We start from the raw sequence: 23275 nt of genomic DNA on the forward strand, positions 1-23275 counted from the left end.
GGTATAGGACAGGCAGGAAACCAGTGAGGCTGGAAATCTCTGGGCTGTGATAAGGTGGTGGTGGGGGGCGGCGGGGGATGCGTGGTTACAGTGGTAAGAGAAGGAGGCTCCTGAGACTTCACTCAACAGCAGACAAGGTGCTTGAGTGAGTTGTAGGACTGGACCAAAGACCTCATGCAGGGCGGCATGATGAGAGCCTGTGCCACATGAGTGTATTTGCTGAGTGTGGAGGTGTCCAGAGGTAGAGCTAGTGGGGTGCATGGGAGGTAGCAAGAGAGGTGGGCAGTGGATATATGGCCCCTGTGATGCTGCTGGCTGTCAATGACCTGTTTTGATACAGGAGAGAAAGGTCATGAAAACCTTGTTTTGTTTTTTTTGGTTTTTTTTAAGGTATTTAATTTCTACAAGAACTGGGGTACAGGCCAGGTATGTGGGAGGGTGAGAGGATTCACCCTCTCACCTACAGAATAGGTGAACAGAACAGGCAGACTGACCAAATACAGTGCTTAGGGGAGCAGTGGGCAAGACAGGAGAGGTGTGCTTGCCATGTGGGTTGCTCTGAGGCTGGCGGGGATTAAACCGGCACTGCAGAGGCTATAGACCGCTTCACAGCACTGCGCTCAACCGCCTGCACCACCAGGGAGGCCCATGAAAACCTTTTTTTTTTGCTTTTTTCTCTCAAAATTGTTATATTGTTTCAAGTAAACTAAAAGAGTGTCCTAGAAATGGCTGCATCAGGGACCTGCCAGAATTATTTGAACAGGCAGAGAGAAGAACCTAATATTCCATTTCCTTTGGTCTTCAGAAGGAACTGGGAAGGTGTGGCAGGGGGTACCACCTCACTTTGTGGATTTGAGGGGCAGCACATTGCTGTTTGCTGAGTGGGCAGAAGTACGAGTATGATTTTTACATTGAATATTAGTAATTTGATATATGGTAAATTTTGTATAGATCTTGAGGAATTTCGGAACTACTTGGAGAAGCGTTTTGACTTTGAGCAAGTTACTGTGAAGAAATTTAGGACCTGGGCTGAGAGGCGGCAGTTCAACCGTGAAATGAAACGGAAACAGGCTGAGTCAGAGAGGCCCATTCTGCCAGCCAACCAGAAACTTATCACATTATCTGTGCAAGATGCACCCACAAAGAAAGGTAAATTTGGGGTTTGTAAATTTTGACATTGGCAGGTTGCCGTGCTGTTATTTTTCGTTTGATGTTCCCAGAATATGTATTTAGTTTTAAGTTTATATTTATCCTACGAATGTAGAGATTCACCACCTTCATGGTGATGAGTCCCTACGGTAGTGAATGACTTGGGAACTTGGATGGCGCCAAGTCCCAGGTGCTAGCTTGCATCGAGTCACCGCACTGTTGCTGAGATGGTCCTTCTTGTCGCAGAGTTTGTCATTAACCCCAATGGGAAATCCGAGGTCTGCATCCTGCACGAGTACATGCAGCGTGTCCTCAAGGTCCGCCCTGTTTATAATTTCTTTGAATGTGGTAAGTTTGACCTTCCCCATCTCGGTCTTAAAGAATCACACCTATCACTTTGGTCAGCTTGGGAGGCATTTGCACTGTTAGCCCCACTCTGCTGGAATAGAAATGGAAGGGCAAAGAACTGCGCTGCAGATAAGCAGTTCATTTTCATGGATGTGTGCCCATGAAAGAGTGAGAGTGAATCCTTCTGCTTGTTGTTTGTCCACATCCCTGGCCTTGCCTTCCTCTTGTCAAGTCCCAACTGCCTTTTGTGAAGAAGGCTTGGTCTCTTGATACCCGCAGCAGGGTAAAGGGGCCTCAGCCTGCACTTCCTACCAGCTCTCTTCTGCAGTCATCTTCATCACATCTTTGCGAAACCAGTTTATTTTCCCCTTGGAAGCTAGAACCTTTTTCTTTGGCTTGGTACATCTGCATAGTCCTGCTCCTCCCCATTCCTCTGTTCATCTTTCATAGCTATTGTTCCCTGGCAACTCTGCCTCAGACCTCGTGTTTCCCCTCTGGCATGCTACCCCGTAGTGTTCCCTGTTTCCCATGATTTTCCTCAAAGTACTCTTCTGCTTGCTGACCATCCCTCAGCCCTGTCGCCCATCACACCTCAGGGGAACCCTCAGGTCTCTTCTAACAATAGACACTCTCTTTGCGGGACAGTATGATCTCAGCTTGCCTGTTGGTTGAAGAGATTGTGTGTATATGTGTGTGCATCCTTTCAATGCCTTGGCTAGTGTATTTTAAAACAGTAATTTTAATTTTAAGAGAATCCAAGTGAACCTTTTGGTGCCTCCGTGACCATTGATGGTGTGACCTATGGATCTGGAACTGCAAGCAGCAAAAAACTTGCGAAGAATAAAGCTGGTAATGTCCTTGGTTGGGTGTCAGAGACCCATACTGTCTACTGGATCTGCCCTCCCATTGGCTAGGGAGGGCTGAGCTAGCTGCAGGTTGGGATGTGGGTGGAGCAAACTGATTTTATTTATCTCATCTTCTGCTTTGAGTTTTAAAAATGATGTGCTCATTGGAACTGATTCAGAGAAAGTAATATGTGAGCTATAAAAGTAGACGGTCCTTTCCCTATACATTGGCAGCTGGGCCAGAATCTCCTGCCCTTATCCTGCCAGTCACTGATGCCAGGGTATACTCAACATACATTCTAGAGTGGGTGTGTGTTTAAATCGAGCAAAATGTTGGCTTACTAGAAGACAAGAAGCAGGTGGATCAGCATGCTGTTAACTTTTTCATTGAGTGGTTTTGACATTTATGAGGACTATTTCCTGAGTCCTCTACTCCAAATTTGGGGCTACTATTCACTGAGCATAGCATAGCAGATTCCTGGGAAAGCATATGTTTCTTGGTTAAAATCCATTGCTCTTTTTGACCATGTACTTGCTATTCACTTTCATTCTCAGCACTGGTAGTGGGCACTCTTTCTAAGAAGCCATTTTGCCCCACCATCAGGATTATTTGACCTCTCTGGAGAGTGGACCACATTGCAGTGTGGGTGTTTGACCCTACGCCCTGACATCCATGGATTAAATCTCAAAATTTCTATCATTGCCATTTTGTTTTCCAGAGCAGTTCTGCTCTTCTGAAAAGTGTGTCAATTTTATCACAGTCTAAGTAGGCCTTGGGGTCAGTGACTGCTTTTGTTCATGGGACTTAGGGTTTCCCTTGGTGTTGCTTTCTTGTGATGGTGTATACTAAGGATTAGAATGATTCATTACTATCCTTCCTTCAGTGGGACTTTGGTGAGTTTACATTCCACCCCAGTCCAGGAAGGCCTGCTGTCCATTGTAGAGGGATTCTGCCAAAAGACTTTCAGCTCAACGACTGGATGTGACTGTGATAGGGAGCAGATAACACAGATAGTAGGCCCTGTGTGGGCATGGCTCTGCTGCACTTCTCCCCAGGTTGGAGACCCACTTCCTCTGCCCAAATAACAGCTGTACTCTAGACTTCTCAGCCCCAGTGTATTGCTCACAGTTTAACCCTAAGTGGTTTCACATACAACACCCCTACCCTCCCGAGTTGCTTTGGATTCCCGCCCCAGTGGCAAGTGGTTGCCTTGTTCACTCTGGGCTTGTGTTCATCAAGGAGCCATCTTTGTGCTCTGTACCTCCAGGGGGCAGCTGCTTAATCCAGAGTATCCATCCAACTGACTGCTTCTCCCTGCCACTGTTTCCTCAGCCTGCTCAGCCCTTAGTCCTCCCCTCTCCATCCAGGTCTTCCTGTGCCGTTTGCCCTCGTGCCACCACAATGATTCCTCTGACACAGCTCTGTCTTCCCTGGCCCGCTACAAGTAATCTCCAGGCAAAAGCACACATGGTTGGTGTGCTTGTGAAGTGGCCTGCAGCCTGGTGCTTGCTTGACTGTCTCTTCTCGGGATGTCTTCTGTTGGCCCTAACTGTTGCTGCTTCCCAGAGCTCTTTCTCTGCCCTTGAGCTGTGGGAACTGTAGCCCTGCACAGAAACCTATGTGCAGTGAGCAGTGAATGGGAAGAGGACTGGGTCCATGCTCTTACCCTGGGATTTTTCTTTTCATAGCCCGAGCCACGCTGGAAATCCTTATCCCTGACTTTGTTAAACAGACCTCTGAGGAAAAACCCAAAGACAGTGAAGAGCTGGAGGTGAGTGTCAGGGATCCTGCCCTATTCGGCCTATGTTCAAAGATTTAATCATCCAAGCTCTAGGTGATTTTGTTCAAGTAAACTTGATCATACTTTTTAGAGATTTTTGTGCCCTATGTTTTGCAGTGGATAGTAAGAAATTGATTGTGCATGATAAATGTTATTGGAAGTGATCAACTCTGCTTCCAGTAGGTCTGTTGTTAGAATGAGCCGTTGAGATACAGGTTATATTTTGGTTTATATGATTTCTGTCATAGCTTTTACCCTTTCAAACTACATTAAGTGCTTCTTTGTGTATTGACTTGTTCAATCATAACAATCTAATCTGAGAATATTTTTATCACTCCTAAAAAGAAACCTTGTACCTGTTAGCAGTCACTCCCTATTTTCTCTGTCTCCCAGTGTTTCAACCTGTGGCAATTACTAATTTACTTTCTATCTCAATGGCTTTACCAATTCTGGACATTTCATATCAATACGTGAAGTCCTTTGTGACTGGCCTCTTTCACTTAGTATGCTGGGTTGACTGTTATCAGATTGATGAAGTTTCCTTCTGTTTCTGGTTTACTGAAAATTTTTATCAGGAACTTTTTTTTCTGCTTCTGTTGGGATGATTATGTGGTATTTTACTTCACTAATGTAGTGGTAGATATAACATTGATTTTAGAATGTTAATCAGACTATGCATTTCTGTAATAAATTCCGCATGGTCATGGTATAAACATTTTTACATGTTACTGGATCTGGCTTGCTAGCTTTGCTGAATTTTTGCAGTCATATTTATGAAAGGTACTGATTTGTAGCTTCTTGTGTGTCTGTCTAGTGTTGGTATTTGGGTAATTCTGGCATTGGAAAATGTTCCTTTCTCTTCTGTTGTGTGGAATACTTGAATAAGAGTTGGTATTAATTTTTTGAATGTTTTATGGAATTTTCAGTGAAACCACCTAGGTCTGCACTTTTCCTTGAAGTTATTTAATTACTTATTCAATTATTTTACTTGCCATGCATCTATTTAGATTTTCTATTACTTGGGGAAAAAAAAACAAAGAAAAAAGAATTTCTGTTTCTTAAGCCAATTTTTGTTTGTGCATCTTTCTAGGCATTTTTTCCAGTTGATCTACTTTAATTAATTGGCATTTGTAGTATTTTTTTTTTTAAGATTTATTTTTTATTTATACAAGAGCTGGGGTACAGGCCAGAGTCGTGGGAGGGTGAGAGGATTCAGCAGAGACAGAGAGAGAGGGGAGCAGAACAGGCCAATGGACCAAAAGCACTACTGAGGGGAGCAGCGGGCGAGACAGGAGAGGTCTGCCTCATCATGTGGGCTTCTCCCTGGCTGGCCAGGAATTGAACCGGTGCTGCGGAGGCTGTGGACAGCTTCACAGCGCTGCAACACTGGGGAGGCCCTGTTTGTAGTATTTTGACTCTTTTTATGTCAGTAAGGTTGTGTTGTTCCCGCCTTTATTCCTGATTTTAGCAGTTTGAGGTTTTATTCCCTCTTGATTAGTCTAATTAAGGTTTTGTCAATATTGTTTACCTTTTCAAAGGTCCAGCTTTCTCTTTGGATTTTTAGTTTTCTGTTCCTCTTATTTCTGCTCTAACTTTTAATATTTTCATTTAGCCAGCCTCACGTATAGTTACTTCTTCTAGTATCTTAAAGTAAGAGTATTAATTTGAGACCTTTTTAAATGTGGTACTTATGGCCATATGTTTTCTTCTGTTTACTACTATAACTGTATTCGTTAAGCTTTAGGATGTCGTATTTCTGTTTTAATGCATCTGAAAATATTTTTAATTTCCCTTGTGAATTCTTCAGTGAACCAACGGCTCTCTTAAGAGAGTTTATTACTTTTTTCATATATGTGTGAATTACTGATACCTAATTCCATTATGGTTTGAGAATACCGTTTGTAGGATTTCAGTTAAATCATCTTAAAATTATTGTTCTATTTCCTAGTTCTGCCTAGTTTTTCTATCCATTATTGAGAGGTGTATTGAATTCTTCAACTATTGTTGAATTGTTTGTACCATCACTTCTGTCAGTTTTTGCTTCTTGTATTTTGGATCTGTTGTTAGGGTCATGCATATCTATGATTTTGTGGTATAAGAAATACACTTTGGTCATCATACATAGTTCTCGGTGCAAACCTCTGATAAACAATAATAAAATATTTGGGTTTTTTTCCTAGTTCTTGAAGTAACTGCATATTGATAAAGTTTAAAGGAATGTCTTTTCTCATTCTGAATAAACCCCTTTCTATCACACCTGACATTTGTAAAATGCCTAAGGATAAGGGGGAGGGTGGCTGGGGAACTGATGAGTAGTTAGAGGGTTGCAACTTTGTGCCTCACCCCAAGGTCTGTGGAGGAGAGAGGTGCTGGATGTTGACCTAATAACTGATAGTCAGTGACTTAATTAGTCATGCCTACATTGTAAAGTCTCCATTAAAAAAACAAACAAACCCTAAAGTGGTTCAGAGGACTTCTGAGTTGGTGGACACATTGAGGTGCTGGGAAGGTGACACACTTAGAGAGGCATGGAGTGGAAGCTTATTTCTTTCCTTGTAATTTGTCCTAAGTGTCTTTTCTACCTATTTCTGAATTGTATCATTTTATAATAAACTAGTAAACCAATAATAAGTAAATCGTTTACCTGAGTCTTATGGGCTTCTCTAGCAAATTATTGAACCTGAGGGGCGAATTGTGGGAGCCTCCAATTTATAGTTGATTGGCTAGAAGTATAGTTATAGCTTAGATTTAAATTGGCATCTGATGTGGTGGTGGCAGTCTTGTGGGACTGACCCCTTAACCTGTGGGGTCTGCTTTAACTCCTGACACTGTGTGTGTGTGTGTGTTAGCAATATTGAGAGTAGTTTATATTTAATGATAATTTCATCATCGTGATGTCGTTATAAAATGTTTTTTGTCATTATAAAATATTCTTTATTTCAGGTAACAGTTGTTGCTTTAGAGTCCATTTATCTGATACTAGTATAGGTGCTCCTATTCTCTTTTAATTACTGTTTATGTGCTATATTGGTCCATTTGTTTACTTTCAGCCTGTTTGTTTTTGAATCTAAACTACCTCTCTTAACACAGCATGTAATTGAATTTTGTTTTTATCCATCTTTTAATCTCTGCCTTTTAATGAGAGGGTTTAATCAATTTACATTTAATACAATCACCAATAAGGTAGAATTTATATTTGCTATTATGCTATTTGTTTTTTTGTTCCTCACTTCCTCCATTAGACACATGGGAGGGCATTAAATTCAGTTACCTACTTTGTGTTATTTTCTAATGTACAGTTTTAATTCTCATGTTTTTTTAATTTTCTCAGTGGTTTTCCTTGGGTTTTCTAAATTGAAAACAATATTTTGTCAACTAATTTAATTAACACCAACTAATTTCAGTTGAATGTAAAAAAATTGTGCCTGTATTTTGTTTCCCTCCCATCTTCAGATGGTTACTGTCTCAATTATATCTTTATATTTTTTATGCCCAGCAACATATGTTTATAATTACATTTTATTGTCTTTTACTTGCCTATGTAATTACCTTTACCTCTTCCTTTTGCTGTGCTCTTGTGTGTGTGGATTTAGTGTCCCTTTTTTTTTTTTTTTTTAAAGATTGATTTATTTATGCATACAAGATCTTGCGTATAGGCCAGAGGGATGAGGGGTGAGAGGATTCATGAGAGACAGAATGGGGAGCAGAACAGGCAGATTGACTGAAATACACTGCTGAGGGGAACAGGGGGCGAGTCAGGAGAGGTCTACTGTGCCATGTGGGTAGCTCCCTGGCTGGGAATTGAACTGATGCTGCAATGGCTGCGGATAGCTTCATAGGTTGTGTCTTAATAACACAACCAGGGAGGCCCAGGATTTGGTGTCCTTTTATTTCAGTGTAAAGATTCTTTAGTATTTCTTGGGAAACAGTCCTGCTAGCAAGGGAGTCTCCCTGTTTTTGTTTTATCTGAGAATGTCTTAATTTCTCTCTTTTTTTTTAAGATTTATTTTATTTATACAAGAACTGGGGTACAGGCCAGATGTGTGGGAGGGTGAGAGGATTCACCAGAGACAGATCAGGGAACAGAACAGGCAGACTGACAAAATACACTACTGAGCGGAGCAGCAGGTGAGACAGGAGAGGTCTGCCATGCCATGTGGGTTACTCCGAGGCTGGTAGGGATCGAACTGGCACTGCAGAGACTGTAGACAGCTTCATAGTGCTGTGCTCAACCACCTGCGCCACCAGGGAGGTGCTTCTCTTTCATTTTTGAAACATAATTTGCTAAATATAGGATTCTTGGTTGGCATTCTTTTTTAAATATATATATACTGGAAATTGGCTTTATGGTCTCTAATAAATGAGAAGACAGCTGTTACCTTACTGAGGTTCACTTGTATTGATGAGTTGCTTCTCTCACTGGTTTCGAGATTCTCTTTGGCTTTGGCCACAGTTGTCTAGGTGTGAATTTCTTTCAATTTGTTCTTTTTAGAATTGTTTGAGCTTTCTAGATATCTATGTGCTTACCCTTGGGAAGTTTAACTATCATTCTTCAAATATTCTTTTTCCCATTATATGTAAATAGGCATACTTCATGATGTACTGAGGTCTCTGAGACTGTTCTTTCTTTTCCCTTCATTGTTTTTTCTTTTGTTTCTCAGATTGGATAATACCAACTAGCCTATATTTAAATGTGCGGTTTACCTGCTAGAATCTGCTATTAACCTCTTCTGAAAATTTTCTGATTTCTGTGATGTTATTGATATTCCCTATTTGTTGAGACTTGATCTTATACTCGTCTATGACCATTTGTTGTTGTTATTGAACATATTTATTATAGCTGATTTAAAGTCTTTGTCTAGTAAGTCCAACTTCCTGTCCTACTAGAAAGTTTATATTGACTGCTTCCTCCTGTGGCCCTCCCCTCCACCATGTATGACCTGTGCATTTTATTCTTGTAATATTTTTTATTTGAATTTAGTTATTTGAAATAACATCATATGGCATCTCTGTGGTTTTGCCATTTGTTATTGTTGTTCCCTGTTTAGTAACTGTTAGTTTGTTAGTGCTGCTGTAACAAAGTATCCCAAACTGAGTGGCTTAAACAACAGAAATTTCCTCTTACAATTCTGGAGGCTGGAAGCCCTAGAATGGCAAGATGTAACCAGGCTTGGTTTTTTTCTATCCACTGTGAATGAAGGATCTGTTCCAGGTCTTTCTTTGATTTGACGTTCACTGTTTTGCATATTCACATGGCTTTCTACCTTATGTTTGTCCAGATTTCCAAAAGGGCAGGGCCTCCCTGGTAGTGCAGGGGTTAGACACAGTCCTATCAAGCTGTCACCAGCCATTTTGGCATGAGTTTGATCCCCAGCCAGGGAGCTAACTCACATGGCACAGTAGACCTCTCCTGTCTTTAAAGCCTGCTGCTACTCTGAGCAGTGTATTTCAGTGGATCTACCTGTTCTGCTGCCCACCCTTGTCTCTGGTTAATCCTGTCACCCCCCAGCACCTCCGGCCTAGACTCCAGTTCTTGTATGAATAATCTTTTTATTTTAAAAGATATTATTTATTTATACAAGAGCTGGGGTACAGGCCAGAGGTGCAGGAGAGTGAGAGGATTCACCAGAGACAGAGCAGGGAGGAGAACCGGCAGATGGACCGAAAGCACTGCTGAGGGGAGCAGTGTGCCAGGTGGGTATCTCCCTGGCTGGCCGGGAATCGAACCAGCGCTGCAGAGGCTGTGGACAGCTTCACAGTGTTGTGCTTAGCCTGCTGTGCCAACGGGGAGGCCCAATATATAAATCTTTAAAAAAAAAATAAAGAAAAAGGGCAGATCTAATAACTAAATCTTTATTCCATTTGGAATTCATTTTTGTTGCTAGTATTAGCAAGTAATTTAACTTTATTCTTTTATGTTTCTTTCCAATTTTCCCAGCACCATTTATTTTTAAATTTATTTTTTACATCATTGTTCATTTTTAAATAGTATTTGCTTCCTCCCACCCCCTCAGGTGTAGTCCCCATAGAAATTCCTTCACCAGTGTACCCGTGCACCATCACCTCAGTCCCCTGTGCTCCTCCCTCCCTCCCTCCCTCTGATCTCTTCCCTGCATCCTCCCCTGCAGTATGTCTCTGATTTTTGATTGTCTGTTTTTGCTTTGCTGTGTTTTGTACTGTTATTTTTTACATTGATATCTTATTTGATCCCCCTATATTTCTGCTATAAGTGAAACCATCTGATACTTTACTTTTACCGTCTGATTTAGTTCACTGAGCATAATTTCTCTAGCTCCATCCAAGTTGCTATGAATGGCATGAGTTTATCTTTTTTGATTGCTGAATAATACTTCATTGTGTATATATACCACATCTTCTTGATCCAGTCATCTATTTTTGGGCATTTGGGTTGTTTCCAGGCCCAGCACTATTTATTAAAGAGACTTTCTTTTCCCCAATTTATGGTCATGGATGTTTTATCATAAATTAGGTGCTGATATATGCCTGGATTTATTTCTGGACTTTTGCTTCTGTTCTGTTGGTCCTTGTATCTTTCTGTGCCAATAACGTGTTGATTTTAGTATTGTTGCTTTATAATAAAGTTTGGAGTCAGGTAATATGATACCTCCATTTCTCTTTTTTTCAAAAAAAAAATTATACAAGCGCTGGGTACAGTCAGAAGTGTGGGAGGGTGAGAGAATTCACTAGAGTGGGGAGCAGAGCAGGCAGAAGGACAGAAGTACAATGCTGAGGGGAGCAGCGGGCGCAGGAGGGGTCTGCACACCATGTGGGACTCTCCTCCAGTGGCCGGGGAGCAGCTGGCTATCGAACCGGTGCTGCAGAGGCTGCGGGCAGCTTCGCAACCCAGCGCTCAACCGCTGCGCCACTGGGGAGGTCCTCCATTTCTCTCTTTTTTTTTTAAAGATTTATTTGTTTGTTGTTCGTTTGTTTGTTATACATACAAGCACTGGGTACAGTCAGAAGCGCGGGAGGGTGAGAGAATTCACCAGAGCCAGAGCAGGGAGCAGAGCAGGCAGAAGGACCGAGGTACACTGCTGAGGAGAGCAGCGGGTGGCAGGAAAGGTCTGCGCGCCATGCGGGACCCTTCTGCGGTGGCCGGGGAGCAGCCGGGGAGCAGCTGGGGATCGAACCGGGGCCACATAGGCTGCGGGCAGCTTCGCAACCCAGCATTCAACCGCTGCGCCACCGGGGAGGCCCTCCATTTCTCTTTTTTAAGGTTTGCCTTTGCAATTTGATTAATTTCAGTTTTTTTTGTTGAGTTTCTTGGAAAGATTATTGCTGGAAATTTGATGGGGATTGCATTAAATATGTATATCATTTTAAGCAAGACAGTAATTTTGATTATATTGATTCTTCCCAGTCCATGAGCACAGAATCTCCTTAATCTATTGATACTTATATTGTTAAGTCCTACATCTTTTATTTCCTGTCTGAATTCAAGGTATTTAATTCTTTTTGAAGCAATTACAAATGGGGTTATTTTCTTAGTTTCTTTTGCTTTCTTGCTGTTTGTATATAAGAGATGTATGGAAATTTGTATGTTGATTTTGTGGCCTGCCACTTCACTGTATTCATTTATTGTTACAATAAATTTTTGAAGGAGTTTTTAGGCTCTTCGCTATATAACATGATCTATGAATGGTGATAATTTTATTTCTTTTTTTGCCTACTTGGGTTCCTGTGTTTATTACCTGTGTTTGTCTGATACCTCTGGCCAAAACCTATAGTAATGATACAGGGCAACAAGGGGCACTACACTGGCTAAGGACATTGCCCAAATCGTTTACCGGTCACTGTCTGAGTTCTTTCCCGCGCACACAATTGCAAGACTACTCGGGCTCTGGGAACAACAACAATGGGATTTATATAACAGGCAAGGGAAAAACAAGGAGTTACTGAGGCCTAAAATGGCCCTTTACCTTACCTGAAGCAGTGTCCAGTGTTTTTCAGGTCTGAAAAAATGCAACTAAGATGGCGTATTCCTGCCACTTCCTGCTCCTCTCCCAAACAATAGGCCACGTGTCCCAGATAGCGTCTTCCTGCCACTGTTAACCTGGAGCACGCAGCAGCAAGACTCTAGGCCAGGTTCCAACTCAAGAAGACAACAGAAGACACAACAGGGGATGCTCCTGGAGCTGCCGAGATGCCCCAGCACAGCACCAGACAAGCGACACTCAAAACAGTAGCTGTAGTGGCTAAACAACCAGACAGACAGCCACATTCATGCAGTTCAGCAAGGCACCCGGTTCTGGGTCTTCACCTTTTCTGTCAGGCTGCAACAGTAGCAAAAACCGGAACAGTTTCAGTCACTTGGCTACTAGCAAAGCCTTTTAACTTTTCCTCTCTGCAGTTGGCTGGAGACCTCCACCTTCAGAGGCCCACAACAGCCTTCTGTAAGATTGGTGTGGTGGGGACAGAAATCTGCTGACCCCCAAGTGCTGAAGATCCGAAAATGCTGAATCCCGAAAGACTGAATACTTGGCTGCTTTGCAGTCCCTTATATTTTTTATCTGTCACTCCACCCCAAAATGCGATAACTTCTTAGCATTTTCCCTGGGGCTAACTACCCTCACCCCTTCCAGAGGGCACCATCTGTAACAGTCTTTTGGCTTCAGCCACTGGTTACGGTACTAGGTTAAACAGAGTTGGTGACAGTGGGCATCCTTGTCTTGTGCTGGATCTTTTGGGGAAAACTTTCAGTTTTTCACCATTGAGTATTTACTGTTGGTTTGTGATATATGATCTCTAGTATATCAAGGTTATCATCTGTTCTAGTATATTCCCATCTTAGAGTGCTTATCATAAATGTGTGGTAAATCTTATCAAATGCTTTCTTTCTAATGGTATTATATTACTTTTGTTGATACGTTGTATATCATTAATTGATGTATATGCATTAACCCATCCTTGTATCCTTAGGATGAATCCCACTCAATTATGGTGTGATATACTATTGAATTTGATTTGCTAGTTTTTGTTGAAGATTTTTACATTGATATTCATCTGGGATATTGGTTTATAATTTTCTTGCGCTTTGTCTGATTTTCAGTATTAAGGTAATGTTGACCTCATAACACATTAGGTACCATTCCTTGTATTTTAAAAACAATTTGAACAAAGTTGGCATTACTTTTTTCTTTAAAAGTTTGATTGAATTCATTTGTAAAGCCCTCTAATCCTGAAAGCCTTTTCATTACTGTTTCAGTTTCCATGTGACTGTTTTGTTCAGTCCTCTGTTTTTTCTTGAGTTAGTTTTGGTAGATTATGTTGATCTAGAAATTTATCCATTTCTTCAAGATTATTGAATTTATTGGCACATAGTTGTTCATAGTAGTCTTTTATTATCTTTTATATTTCTGTGCTATCTGTAGTGATTTCTCCTTTTTCATTTGTGATTTAGTTTATTAACAGTTTCTCTCTGTTTATTTGCCAAACTAAAGGTTTATCTATTTCTTTATCTTCTCAAAGAACCCGCTCTTATTTCACTGATTTTGTGTGTGTTCCTTTTGATCTCTTTCATTTATTTCCTCTCTCATTTTCATTATCTCCTGCTTCTAACTTAAGGTTTTATTTGTTTGTCTTTTTCAAGTTGTTTCAGATGTAATATTAGGATCTTTATTTGGGATTTTTCTTTTTATTATGAGTCTGTATTGTAAGTATCTTCCCCCTTAAGATCCTTTTTGCTACATCCCATAGATTGAGTTAATTTTTACCATCATTTTTTATTTGTGTTAGGGTATTTTTAAATTTCTGCTTTGATTTCCTCTTTTATCCAGTTACTATTAAGCAACATGTTCTTCAGTTTCCATGTGTTCATTGTTGTGTTCTTTTCTTATAGTTGATTTCTAGTTTTATGCCACTGTGGCTAGAGAAGGTACTGGATATAATTTTGATTTTTGGTGGTTTAATTGACAGTTGTCTCGTGTCCCAAGATATGGTGTATTCTTGAAGATAGTCCATGTATACTTGAAAAAAATGTTTGTACAGCAGTTTTGGGGTGTACTATTGATGTCTGTTAGACCTATTTGGTCCAATTCCTCATTTAAAACTTGTTTCCTTGTACTTTGCCTATTTGATACCACCATTATTGGAAGTGAGGTTTTTTTTAAAAAGATTTATTTATTTATGCATACAAGAGCTGGGGTATAGGCCAGAGATGTGGGGGTGAGAGGATTCACCAGAGACAAGAGTGGGGAACAGAACAGGCAGATTGAGTGAAGTACACTGCTGAGGGGAGCAGTGGGCGAGATAGGAGAGGTCTGCCTCGCCATGTGGGTTGTTCCCTGGCCTGCTGGGGATAGAACTTGTGCTACAGAGGCTGAGGATTGCTTCATAGTGCGGCGCTTGTGCCACCAGGGAGGCCCTGGAAGTGGGGTATTAAGGTCCTCTAGTTTATTGTATTACCAGTGTCTCTCTTATGTTCTGTTATTAAGTGTCTTATGTATCTCCATACTGCATCGTTTGGTGCATATATTTTTGAGTGCTGTTTCTTGTTTTAGACCCTTAAGCATAATATATTGTCCTCCTTTATCTCTTACTACCTTTCTTAATTCAGAGTATTTTATCAGCTGTGAGAATAGCCGGTCTTGATTTTGTTATTTTTTTTTGGTTGCCATTTGATTGTATAACTGTCTTCCAACCTTTGAGTCTCTGCCTGTCTTTGTTTATTTTTTTTTTTCCATTAAAAAAAATTTTTTTTAACCCCCCCATTTTACAGACGAATACCTGTCTTTGTTTATAGGGTGAGTTTCTTGTGAAGAGCAGGTGAAGAGCAGAAGGTTGGGTTTTGTTTTGCTTGTTGCTTTTTTGAAACAAGCTACTTTTTTGAAAGCAAATTTGCTTTTTTTGAAAGTTGTTTTTGAGGTCCTTGTCCTGCCTCTCCAGAAGTGCTTCAGGTTGCTTTTAAAAATATTTTCTGAGGGCCTCCCCTGGTGGCACAGGCGGTTGAGCACCACACTGTGAAGCTGTCCGCAGCCTCTGCAGTGCCAGTTCATCCCGGCTGGCTGGCAAGGGTCCCTCATGGCGTGGCAGACCTCTCCTGTCACGCCCGCTGCTCCCCTCAGCAGTGTATTTAGTCTGTCTGTTCTGTTCCCTGCTCTGTCTCTGGTGAATCCTCTCACCCTCTTGCGCATCTGGCCTGTACCCCCTGGTTCTTGTATAAATAATAAATCCTTTTTAAAAAAAATTCTTTTTCCTGATCTTTTATTCAGTGTATAAAATACAGTAAAATGTCCATAGAGTGTTAAACTGCTTTCAAGTTTCTAATGTTTTCTGCACTTTATGTAACTCATTTTGTTGTGGATGGGCCACAGATAGAGCAGAGGTACAGCCTCAAAAGAAGTAGCTGCTCCAGGAAAAGTCACATTTTCAAATTTATTTCTGAATGACCTAACTGGAAAGCTAGAGCTTATGTTTGAGAACCCTTTACTTAGATCCCCACTTTCAGCCTCCCAAAACTCCTAGGATGGGTTGTTGGAGTTATGGTCCTGAACTGTGTAGGTTTCACCTCACTGTCCCGACTGAGCTGCAGCCCTGCTCTTTTATGGGGAGTGGCAGAGACATGGGGGCATGTTGTGGTTCTGGTGCTGGGGACAGCCTGCACATGGGCAGTCACAGGGTGCATGGCTCTGGCAGCCTTTCCAGAGGATGGGACTGTGCACTGGTATAGCATTTGGAAACTCAGCTGGCTCTGTCATTGAACCCTGGAGGGCACATACCTGTCTAAGCTTATAGGAACCCACATCACGCTTGCTTATGGATATTATTGTGTTAAAATTTATGGTAATTAAAGTAAAGTAGGATTGATTTGATAACTGAAAATTCTCTAGGGTGGGTAAGGGCAATGTTGGGAGAGCCTGGTTCCAAGGTAGCATACAAGGTAATCTATTAGTATCGTCTCCTCAGTGTTACCAGCATCATGCCTTGTTGAATAGACAATTCAGTTCATTTATAATCAATCTGGATGTCTGTGCTTGCCCTTGCTTTAGTTTCCTTTTGTGTTTGGCATTATTGTGGCTCCCTAAGCAGGGGTAACCCAACTTTCATGTGGCCAGTGCAGGGATTCAGGGCATGTTCTCTGGCACCTCCAGGATGTGTGAGTTGTAGAGTGGCCCATGCTTCCTGCTAGATTGATCTCCCAACTTAGATATAATGTAGCTTCCTGTAACTCTGAAAGCTCTGGTTCTCTGGTCTCTCTGTGCAGGTGGAGTTCTGTCACCTGCACACCACCTGCCTATGGCTTCCTTGGGTGTAGTTAAGCCCGAGGACATACACCTGAAGGGTAGCAGCTTGTCCAGTCTGCACCTCAACCCTGTTACTGCCTCACATTTGGTTCTGGGAGACTGCTGCTTAGCTGCCCCAGTCTGTCTTGCAGGTGAACAGTTTTGATGATGACCAGCTGATCTTTGTGCTCAGTTCTGTCATTTTCCAGATGTCATTGTGTTCAGCTTCATCCCTGGAGCCTTCACATCAGGGCCTCTGGTAAGACTTTTGCCGTGATAGAGACTGCAAGATTCCAGAAGCTGTGCTCATGCTGAGTGTACCTTTCCTCCACATTGAAAGCAAGGTGATAGTGCAGGATTCAGGGTCCTCACCATGTGCTCTGGGGCTCTTCTGGACAGTAAAGGATCTTTCATGATATCACATTAGAGGTAGTGTGATTAAGGAAGTTTCCTCAGATGGAGAAAAACTGGGAGGAGCAACTGTTTGGGCAACATCAGAGGTGCTTGGAAATGCAATTAACAGTTCCCCGTACACACGGGCTCTTCAGTTCTCTGGAACCATCAAGGAGTCCATAATGCAACACAATTCTGAAACTTCCTATGTGCAGTTCAAGCAAAAGTCCCATAGTCTACCCCTGCTTCAGATGCCAGCTACAAATGGGGAGCCCAGGCTCTGCCCTACCAACTGTTAGTTCAGGGGTTCTTACAATCGCTTAGGTTTGATAATTTGCTGGAATGGTTTCCAGAACTCAGTAAAATACTTCCCTTTTGTTTACTGGTTTATTTTAAAAGATATAAACTAATAGCCAGATTAAGATGTTCTTAGGGTAATGTCCAAAAGGATCCTGAGTGCAGGAGCCTCCACTGCTGTGCAGTGGGGGTATACCAACTTCCTGGCACATGGATGAGTTCACCAACCCCCAGAGCCCCTCTGGCTGAAGAACTTCTATAACTCAATCTCCAACCCCCCTCATTTCTCATGATGGAGACTAGAAGTTCCCAACCTCTTTTAATCTCAAATTTGGTCTTTCTGGTGATATTCCTGAAGCAATTCTGGGTCTTCAAACTGGGCCATCTCATAGTATAAACACTGAGTAATCCTGAGGGATTTGTTTTGAATAAAAAACAAGTACTCCTTTCTCAGGAAATTGTGTTTCAGGAACTCTTTGCCAGGAACTGCCCTGGGTGACCAGATAGGTGTCCAAACATGTATCTACATGTTCTTGAGAGGTATATTTATACTTCTAAATTAAATGTAAAATAGTGTGCTTTCTCATTTTAAAGTCTTGTAGAGGAAAAAGTAGCTTCTCTTAGGTTAGAGGCAGTAAAGTAGCCAATGTCTAACAGGAAAGGCCTTGTCTTTTGCTTCTAAAATGTTGACCCAAACCTGACTCTTATCTGTCACGTTTTTATGACTGTGTGGTGTTGGGTTCTCTTCCCATGGTGCCCATGTGGAATTGTGTTGACCCTGTTTGTGGGCAGTTTTCTCCCCCTTTTTTGGGACTGCAGAGGTAAGGACAGGATGCCAAGGTGGGGCAGGGAAGCCCTGGTGCTTTGGGAGCTCTCGGTATGGGCTGCATTCAATGAGATGCAGTTGACATATGAGGTGGCAAGGATGCAGAACACCCAGCACTTGGGAGGCACTGCTGGGAGCAGAGACTCGGGGTAATGTATGTTTGGTACTGATTCAGAAGGAAAGCAACTGATCATATGACCTGGGTAATTTCTTCCTGGTTATTTTATTGCTTTTTAGATATTTGTGAGTTGGTGTTATGGTTATTTTAGAATTTAGGCATTGGTGACCACATTTTATTTCAATTTACTTTTTTATATAGAGTTAGTTTTCATTATGGTTCATTTAGTTTTGACAAATGAATAATTTTATCATGTAACCAATAAATAGCACCATGAATACACAGAACATTTTCAGATGTTCTCCCTATCTCATATTCTCTCAAGTTGCCCTTTTGTGGTTAGAACTCCACCTGTATCCCTGTTGGGCACTGAATTGTCCTTGTAGGTTAGCCACTTCTTGAATGTCATGTTAATAGAGACACAGAGTAGGTACCTTAGAATCAGGCTCTGACATGGCATGATGCATGTGGGATTCATTTGTGTTGGTTCCTGTTCGTGGTGGTATAATACTGGGGTGAGGCCAGACGCATGAGTGTGAAAAAATTCACTGGAGACAGTGGAGGACAGAAAATGCAGATTTATAGAAATAAGCTGCAAGGGAGCAGGGGGCAGGACAGGAGAGATCTGTGGACCAAGAAAGATCTGAGGTTCTCTTTCATTCTCTTTCATGGGTTTTCCAAATTGGATGTCATTTGCACCAGTTACCTGCTAGGATATCTGGCTTGGGGCCCTAACCTTTGACACAGAATATGTTCTGGCGTCTGCCTCTGCATTCCTAGGGCTAGGCTGGTTCTTCTGATCATGGTGGTTGGTCTTATGACCTGGTTCCCATAAATTCCCTTATTCAAGCCTCTGAAGCTTGCCTTCTGGGCAAGGAGTGAGGACTTGGTTTTTAACCTCATTAAATGGTGTCCAGCACCTGTGTCAATGATTGGGCCTTTTTTGCTGCTGAAGTGCAGGCCATAGGAGCCATGCTGTTTGTGTTTTCTTTCTTCTTGTTTGAGGGGCGTTGGGCATGCTTTCAGTTAGAGGTGATCAATAATAGGTTTTCAGGTGAGTGTAAGTAACACCCTCCATCCCCCTGTGGGCTCTATGATAGGTGTATGCTACTGTTAACAGGGCAACCCCAGAGCGATAAGGGATGGCCTGAGTGGGAGTGCTCACCCAAATGCTTGAAAAAACACTCAGGACAAGACTCAAGGGCAGGCACACAGGGAAAGTTTAATAAAAGGTTTATTTACAAGGGAAATGAGGGAGCGCGCGTGCGCGCATGCACATATACACACATACACAGAATGCAAGAGAGTGCAGGCCCAGGTGTGTTTGGTTTCATGCATTGCATGACTGTTTCATGCCATCCTTAGTTTCCAGCAACCTCCCCCCCCCCCATGATGGGGGGGGCATCACCTGGGATATCTTTGGCATGAGGTGGGGGTGGAGCTCATAAACATCAGTGGGAGGAGTTCATTCAGCTCGTACTGTTCCCCCCAACAATTCTGTAACTCTTTTTGCACCTTTATCAGAAACCAGGTTACCCTGTATATGTGGGTCTGTTTCTGGACACTGTTCTGTCTCCTTGATCTGTGTTTGTCCTCTCACCGGTACCATACAATCTTAATGACTTGAAATCTTGAAATCAGGGTGAATCTTTGTGTTAGTTCTTCCTTTTCAAAAACATTTGGGCTCTTTCCTGCCTGTGTATGATGACATCTACAAAATTTTCCTGGGATTTTTATTGGAATTGTGGTAAATGTATAGATAAATATAGGAAGAATTGATGTGCTAACAATAGAGGGTGCTGTGATTCATGGGCCCAGAGTACCTCTGTATTTATTAAGACCTTTGATGTTCTTTTTTCTTTTTTTAAAAAAAGATTTATTTATTTACACAAGCACTGGGTACAGTCAGAAGCGCGGGAGGGTGAGAGAATTCGCCAGAGCGTGGAACAGAACAGGCAGACTGATGAAATACACTGCTGAGGTCTGTGCACCATGTGGAACCCTCACCAGTGGCCGGGGATGGAACCGGCGCTGCAGAGGCTGAGGGTAGCTTCGCAGCCTAGCGTTCAACCACTGTGCCACCAGGGGAGGCCCTGATGTTTTTTCTTGCTGTGTGATTGTTTTCTGCATACAGAATCTGGAGATGTTTTGTTAGATTTAGATTGCTTTATTTCAGGTGTTTTGGTGCTATGGTGTTTATGAGTAGTACTTTAGTTTCAATTTTAACTCTTTACTGCTAGCCTATGGAAATGCATCTTGCTTGTATAGTCTCCTGTGTCCTGTTGCTTAAATTCCCTTTATTTTTGTAGTTTTTCCTGTAGATTTCTTTGCATAGGATTATGTCAACTGCAGTTAAAAGACTGTTGAGAGTCTTCCTACATCCTTTTATTTTCCTTTCCTTACTGCCCTGGCTAGAAGCGCCAGTACAATGTTGTGTAATAGTGGGGAGAATAGACATCCTTGTCACTATTGAGTAGTTTTTACGATGGTTTTTTATTCAGGTTTAGGAAGGTCTCTTCCTGTTTGAGTTTTTTTTTTTTTTAAAGATTTATTTATTTATTTATACAAGCACTGGGTACAGTCAGAAGCACGGGAGGGTGAGAGAATTCACCAGAGCCAGAGCAGGGAGCAGAGCAGGCAGAAGGACCGAAGTACACTGCTGAGGGGTGCAGCGGGCGGCATGAGAGGTCTGTGTGCCATGTGGGACCCTCGCCTAGTGGCCGGGGATTGAATCGGCGCTGCAGAGGCTGCGGGCAGCTTCGCAACCCAGCACTCAACCGCTGCGCCACCAGGGAGGCCCTTGTTGAGTGTTTTTTTTTTTAATAGAGGCATGTTTTATTTATTTATTTGTTTGTTCGTTTTGTTTATACATGCACTGGGTACAGTAAGAAGCGTGGGAGGGCGAGAGAATTCACCAGAGCCAGAGCAGGGAGCAGAGCAGGCAGAAGGACCGAAGTACACTGCTGAGGGGAGCAGCGGGTGGCAGGAGAGGTCTGCACGCCATGTGGGACCCTCCTCCGGTGGCCGGTGGCCGGGGAGCAGCCGGGGATTGAACCAGTGCCGCAGAGGCCGCAGGCAGCTTTGCAACCCAGCGCTCAACCGCTGCGCCACCGGGGAGGCCCTTGTTGAGTGTTTTTATCATGAAAGGGTATTGGCGTTTCATGTCCTTTCTGTGTCTAATGACATCATATGGTAGTTCCTTAACTGTTAATGTATTGGATTATCATTACTACTTACTTACTTTATTTATTTATTTATTTATTTATTTTAAAAGATTTATTTATTTATTTATACAAGCACTGGGTACAGTCAGAAGCGCGGGAGGGTGAGAGAATTCACCAGAGCCAGAGCAGGGAGCAGAGCAGGCAGAAGGACCGAAGTACACTGCTGAGGGGAGCAGCGGGTGGCAGGAGAGGTCTGCACGCCATGTGGGACCCTCGCTTGGCAGCTAGGGATCGAATCGGCGCTGCAGAGGCTGCAGGCATCCTTCACAACCCAGCTCTCAACCGTTGCGCCACTGGGGAGGCCCTATTTTATTTATTTTTTAAACATTTATGCATATAGGAACTGGGGTACAGGAAAGAGGTGGGGTGTGGTGAGAGGATTCACCAGAGACATAGTGGGGAACAGAACAGGCAAACCTACTGAAATACACTCCTGAGGGGACCAGTGGGTGAGACAGGAGAGGTCTGCTTCGCCATGTGGGGTTAGTTACCTGGCCAGGGATCGAACTCATGTTGCAGTGGCTGGCAATAGCTTGATAGCACTGAGACTTAAAACCCCTTTTAACCTTTGTGCTCTGTGGTCACTGTGATTGGTTTCATAGCCAAAATGACACTGTTTAAAATCTAGAGCCTAGCCTTTCAGGGCTCTCTCTTGGGCTGCTCCTTTCTGTGGAGTTTTGAGCTTCAAGGACTTGGCCTTTTTAGACTAGAGCTCTTATGTCTGGCTTACTTCCTCTCTTCTTAATTACAGTGTTTCTCCTAAGGTTGCTATCTTTAGATTTCTAATGGTTGAGCAGATTGAAAATCAAAAAAGGCTCCCAGGCTGGTTGGCCATCTAGTCTGGGTCCTTGCTAAGCCCTAGCTTGCTCAGCTCCCAGGGGGGAGCTGGATGCTGAGTTGGGGTGTGGCATGAACAGTGAGGTAATAAAGACCACAGGAAACCAGCAGTGGGATGAGGTGGGTAGTTCCAGTTGCCTTGATCCAGCACTTAGGCATTACTGCTTTGTTTTGTAGTATTTTAACCACATAAGTATCGAGGACTCACGGGTCTACGAGCTGACCAGCAAGGCTGGACTGTTGTCTCCCTATCAGATCCTTCACGAGTGCCTTAAAAGGTAGGGTAGGGATGGCGAGTGGGAGGCTGGTGTCTCTTCTCTGGGTGCCCCGTATCCTTACTGACCATTTATTCTGGTTCGAAAGGCAAAGCTAAAGGCCAAACCATTCTAAGTATTCCCTGTGCATACAGAGTCCTCTGTGATCAGGCCCCTGTAGAGCTGGGTGTGGTCAGTGAGTCCTCTCCTCTAGCTTCTCTTTCGAGAACCCTTAAAGGACTTCCCACGAGCAGCCATTACCTCTGCCTCAGCTGATGTCACCTGTTGTCTCTGTTTTCTCTTAAAGAAACCATGGAATGGGTGACACATCTATAAAGTTTGAAGTGGTTCCTGGTAAAAACCAGAAGAGTGAATATGTCATGGCTTGCGGCAAACACACAGTGCGAGGCTGGTGTAAGGACTTTCTCCCCTCCTTCCTACTACCCATCACGCTTTCAAATGGCTGCTGGGAGGTGTTGCCCCTCTGTGTGTCCTCTCAGGGAGTTCTGAGCCTCTGTGGGCCTCCAACCACTGCTCTGCTCCCCAGCTACGCTGTGTCTGTTTACCACTTGCAGCGTGCTCATGAGCCTCTCAGGTGGACGCTGAAACAGCCTGAGGCACCGCTGACCTCCTATCTCCTAGACTCAGGCCAGTTGTTTCGGCTAGCCTGAGTGTTCCCATCCTGTCATCACTGTCCCTGCCCATCCCTGGGTCCTCATGGTAGGAGCGGGGTGTCCTTTTAAACAGCAGTTTCTCCAAGCTGCTGGGCTCTGATGTGCCTGCCCTTCTGCCACACTGCTCTGTTTATGCCACGTGTACTCTGTGCCTAATTTGCTATTTTATTTTTGTTCTAGGTTTAGGACATTTATTTTGAAATATTATACGTCTGTATACTTACTGTTGAAATTAAGAACTTAACATTGTGCCACATTGGTTTCAAATTTTTAAAAAATTCTTAAAT

General features: G+C 42.8%; 1 protein-coding gene across 5 annotated transcripts in view; it reads left to right on the forward strand.

The window, feature by feature from the left end:
• The window catches only part of DGCR8 (DGCR8 microprocessor complex subunit), a 38071-nt gene that overhangs the window by 12156 nt on the left and 2640 nt on the right, over positions 1 to 23275 (forward strand). For 4 of the 5 annotated variants that reach the window (XM_037497397.2, XM_037497398.2, XM_037497400.2 and 1 more), the window contains exons 6-11: positions 952 to 1149; positions 1396 to 1497; positions 2248 to 2346; positions 4032 to 4114; positions 22238 to 22338; positions 22622 to 22728. In XM_037497397.2, coding sequence (XP_037353294.1) covers positions 952 to 1149; positions 1396 to 1497; positions 2248 to 2346; positions 4032 to 4114; positions 22238 to 22338; positions 22622 to 22728 — 690 coding nt within the window. The remainder of the gene's footprint in view (positions 1 to 951; positions 1150 to 1395; positions 1498 to 2247; positions 2347 to 4031; positions 4115 to 22237; positions 22339 to 22621; positions 22729 to 23275) is intronic. The other variant, XM_054690587.1, reaches the window with a different exon arrangement.

Source organism: Talpa occidentalis, unplaced genomic scaffold (assembly GCF_014898055.3).
Source record: "Talpa occidentalis isolate TD23 unplaced genomic scaffold, MPIMG_talOcc4v2.1 talOcc4.8, whole genome shotgun sequence".
Lineage (NCBI taxonomy): Eukaryota > Metazoa > Chordata > Mammalia > Eulipotyphla > Talpidae > Talpa > Talpa occidentalis.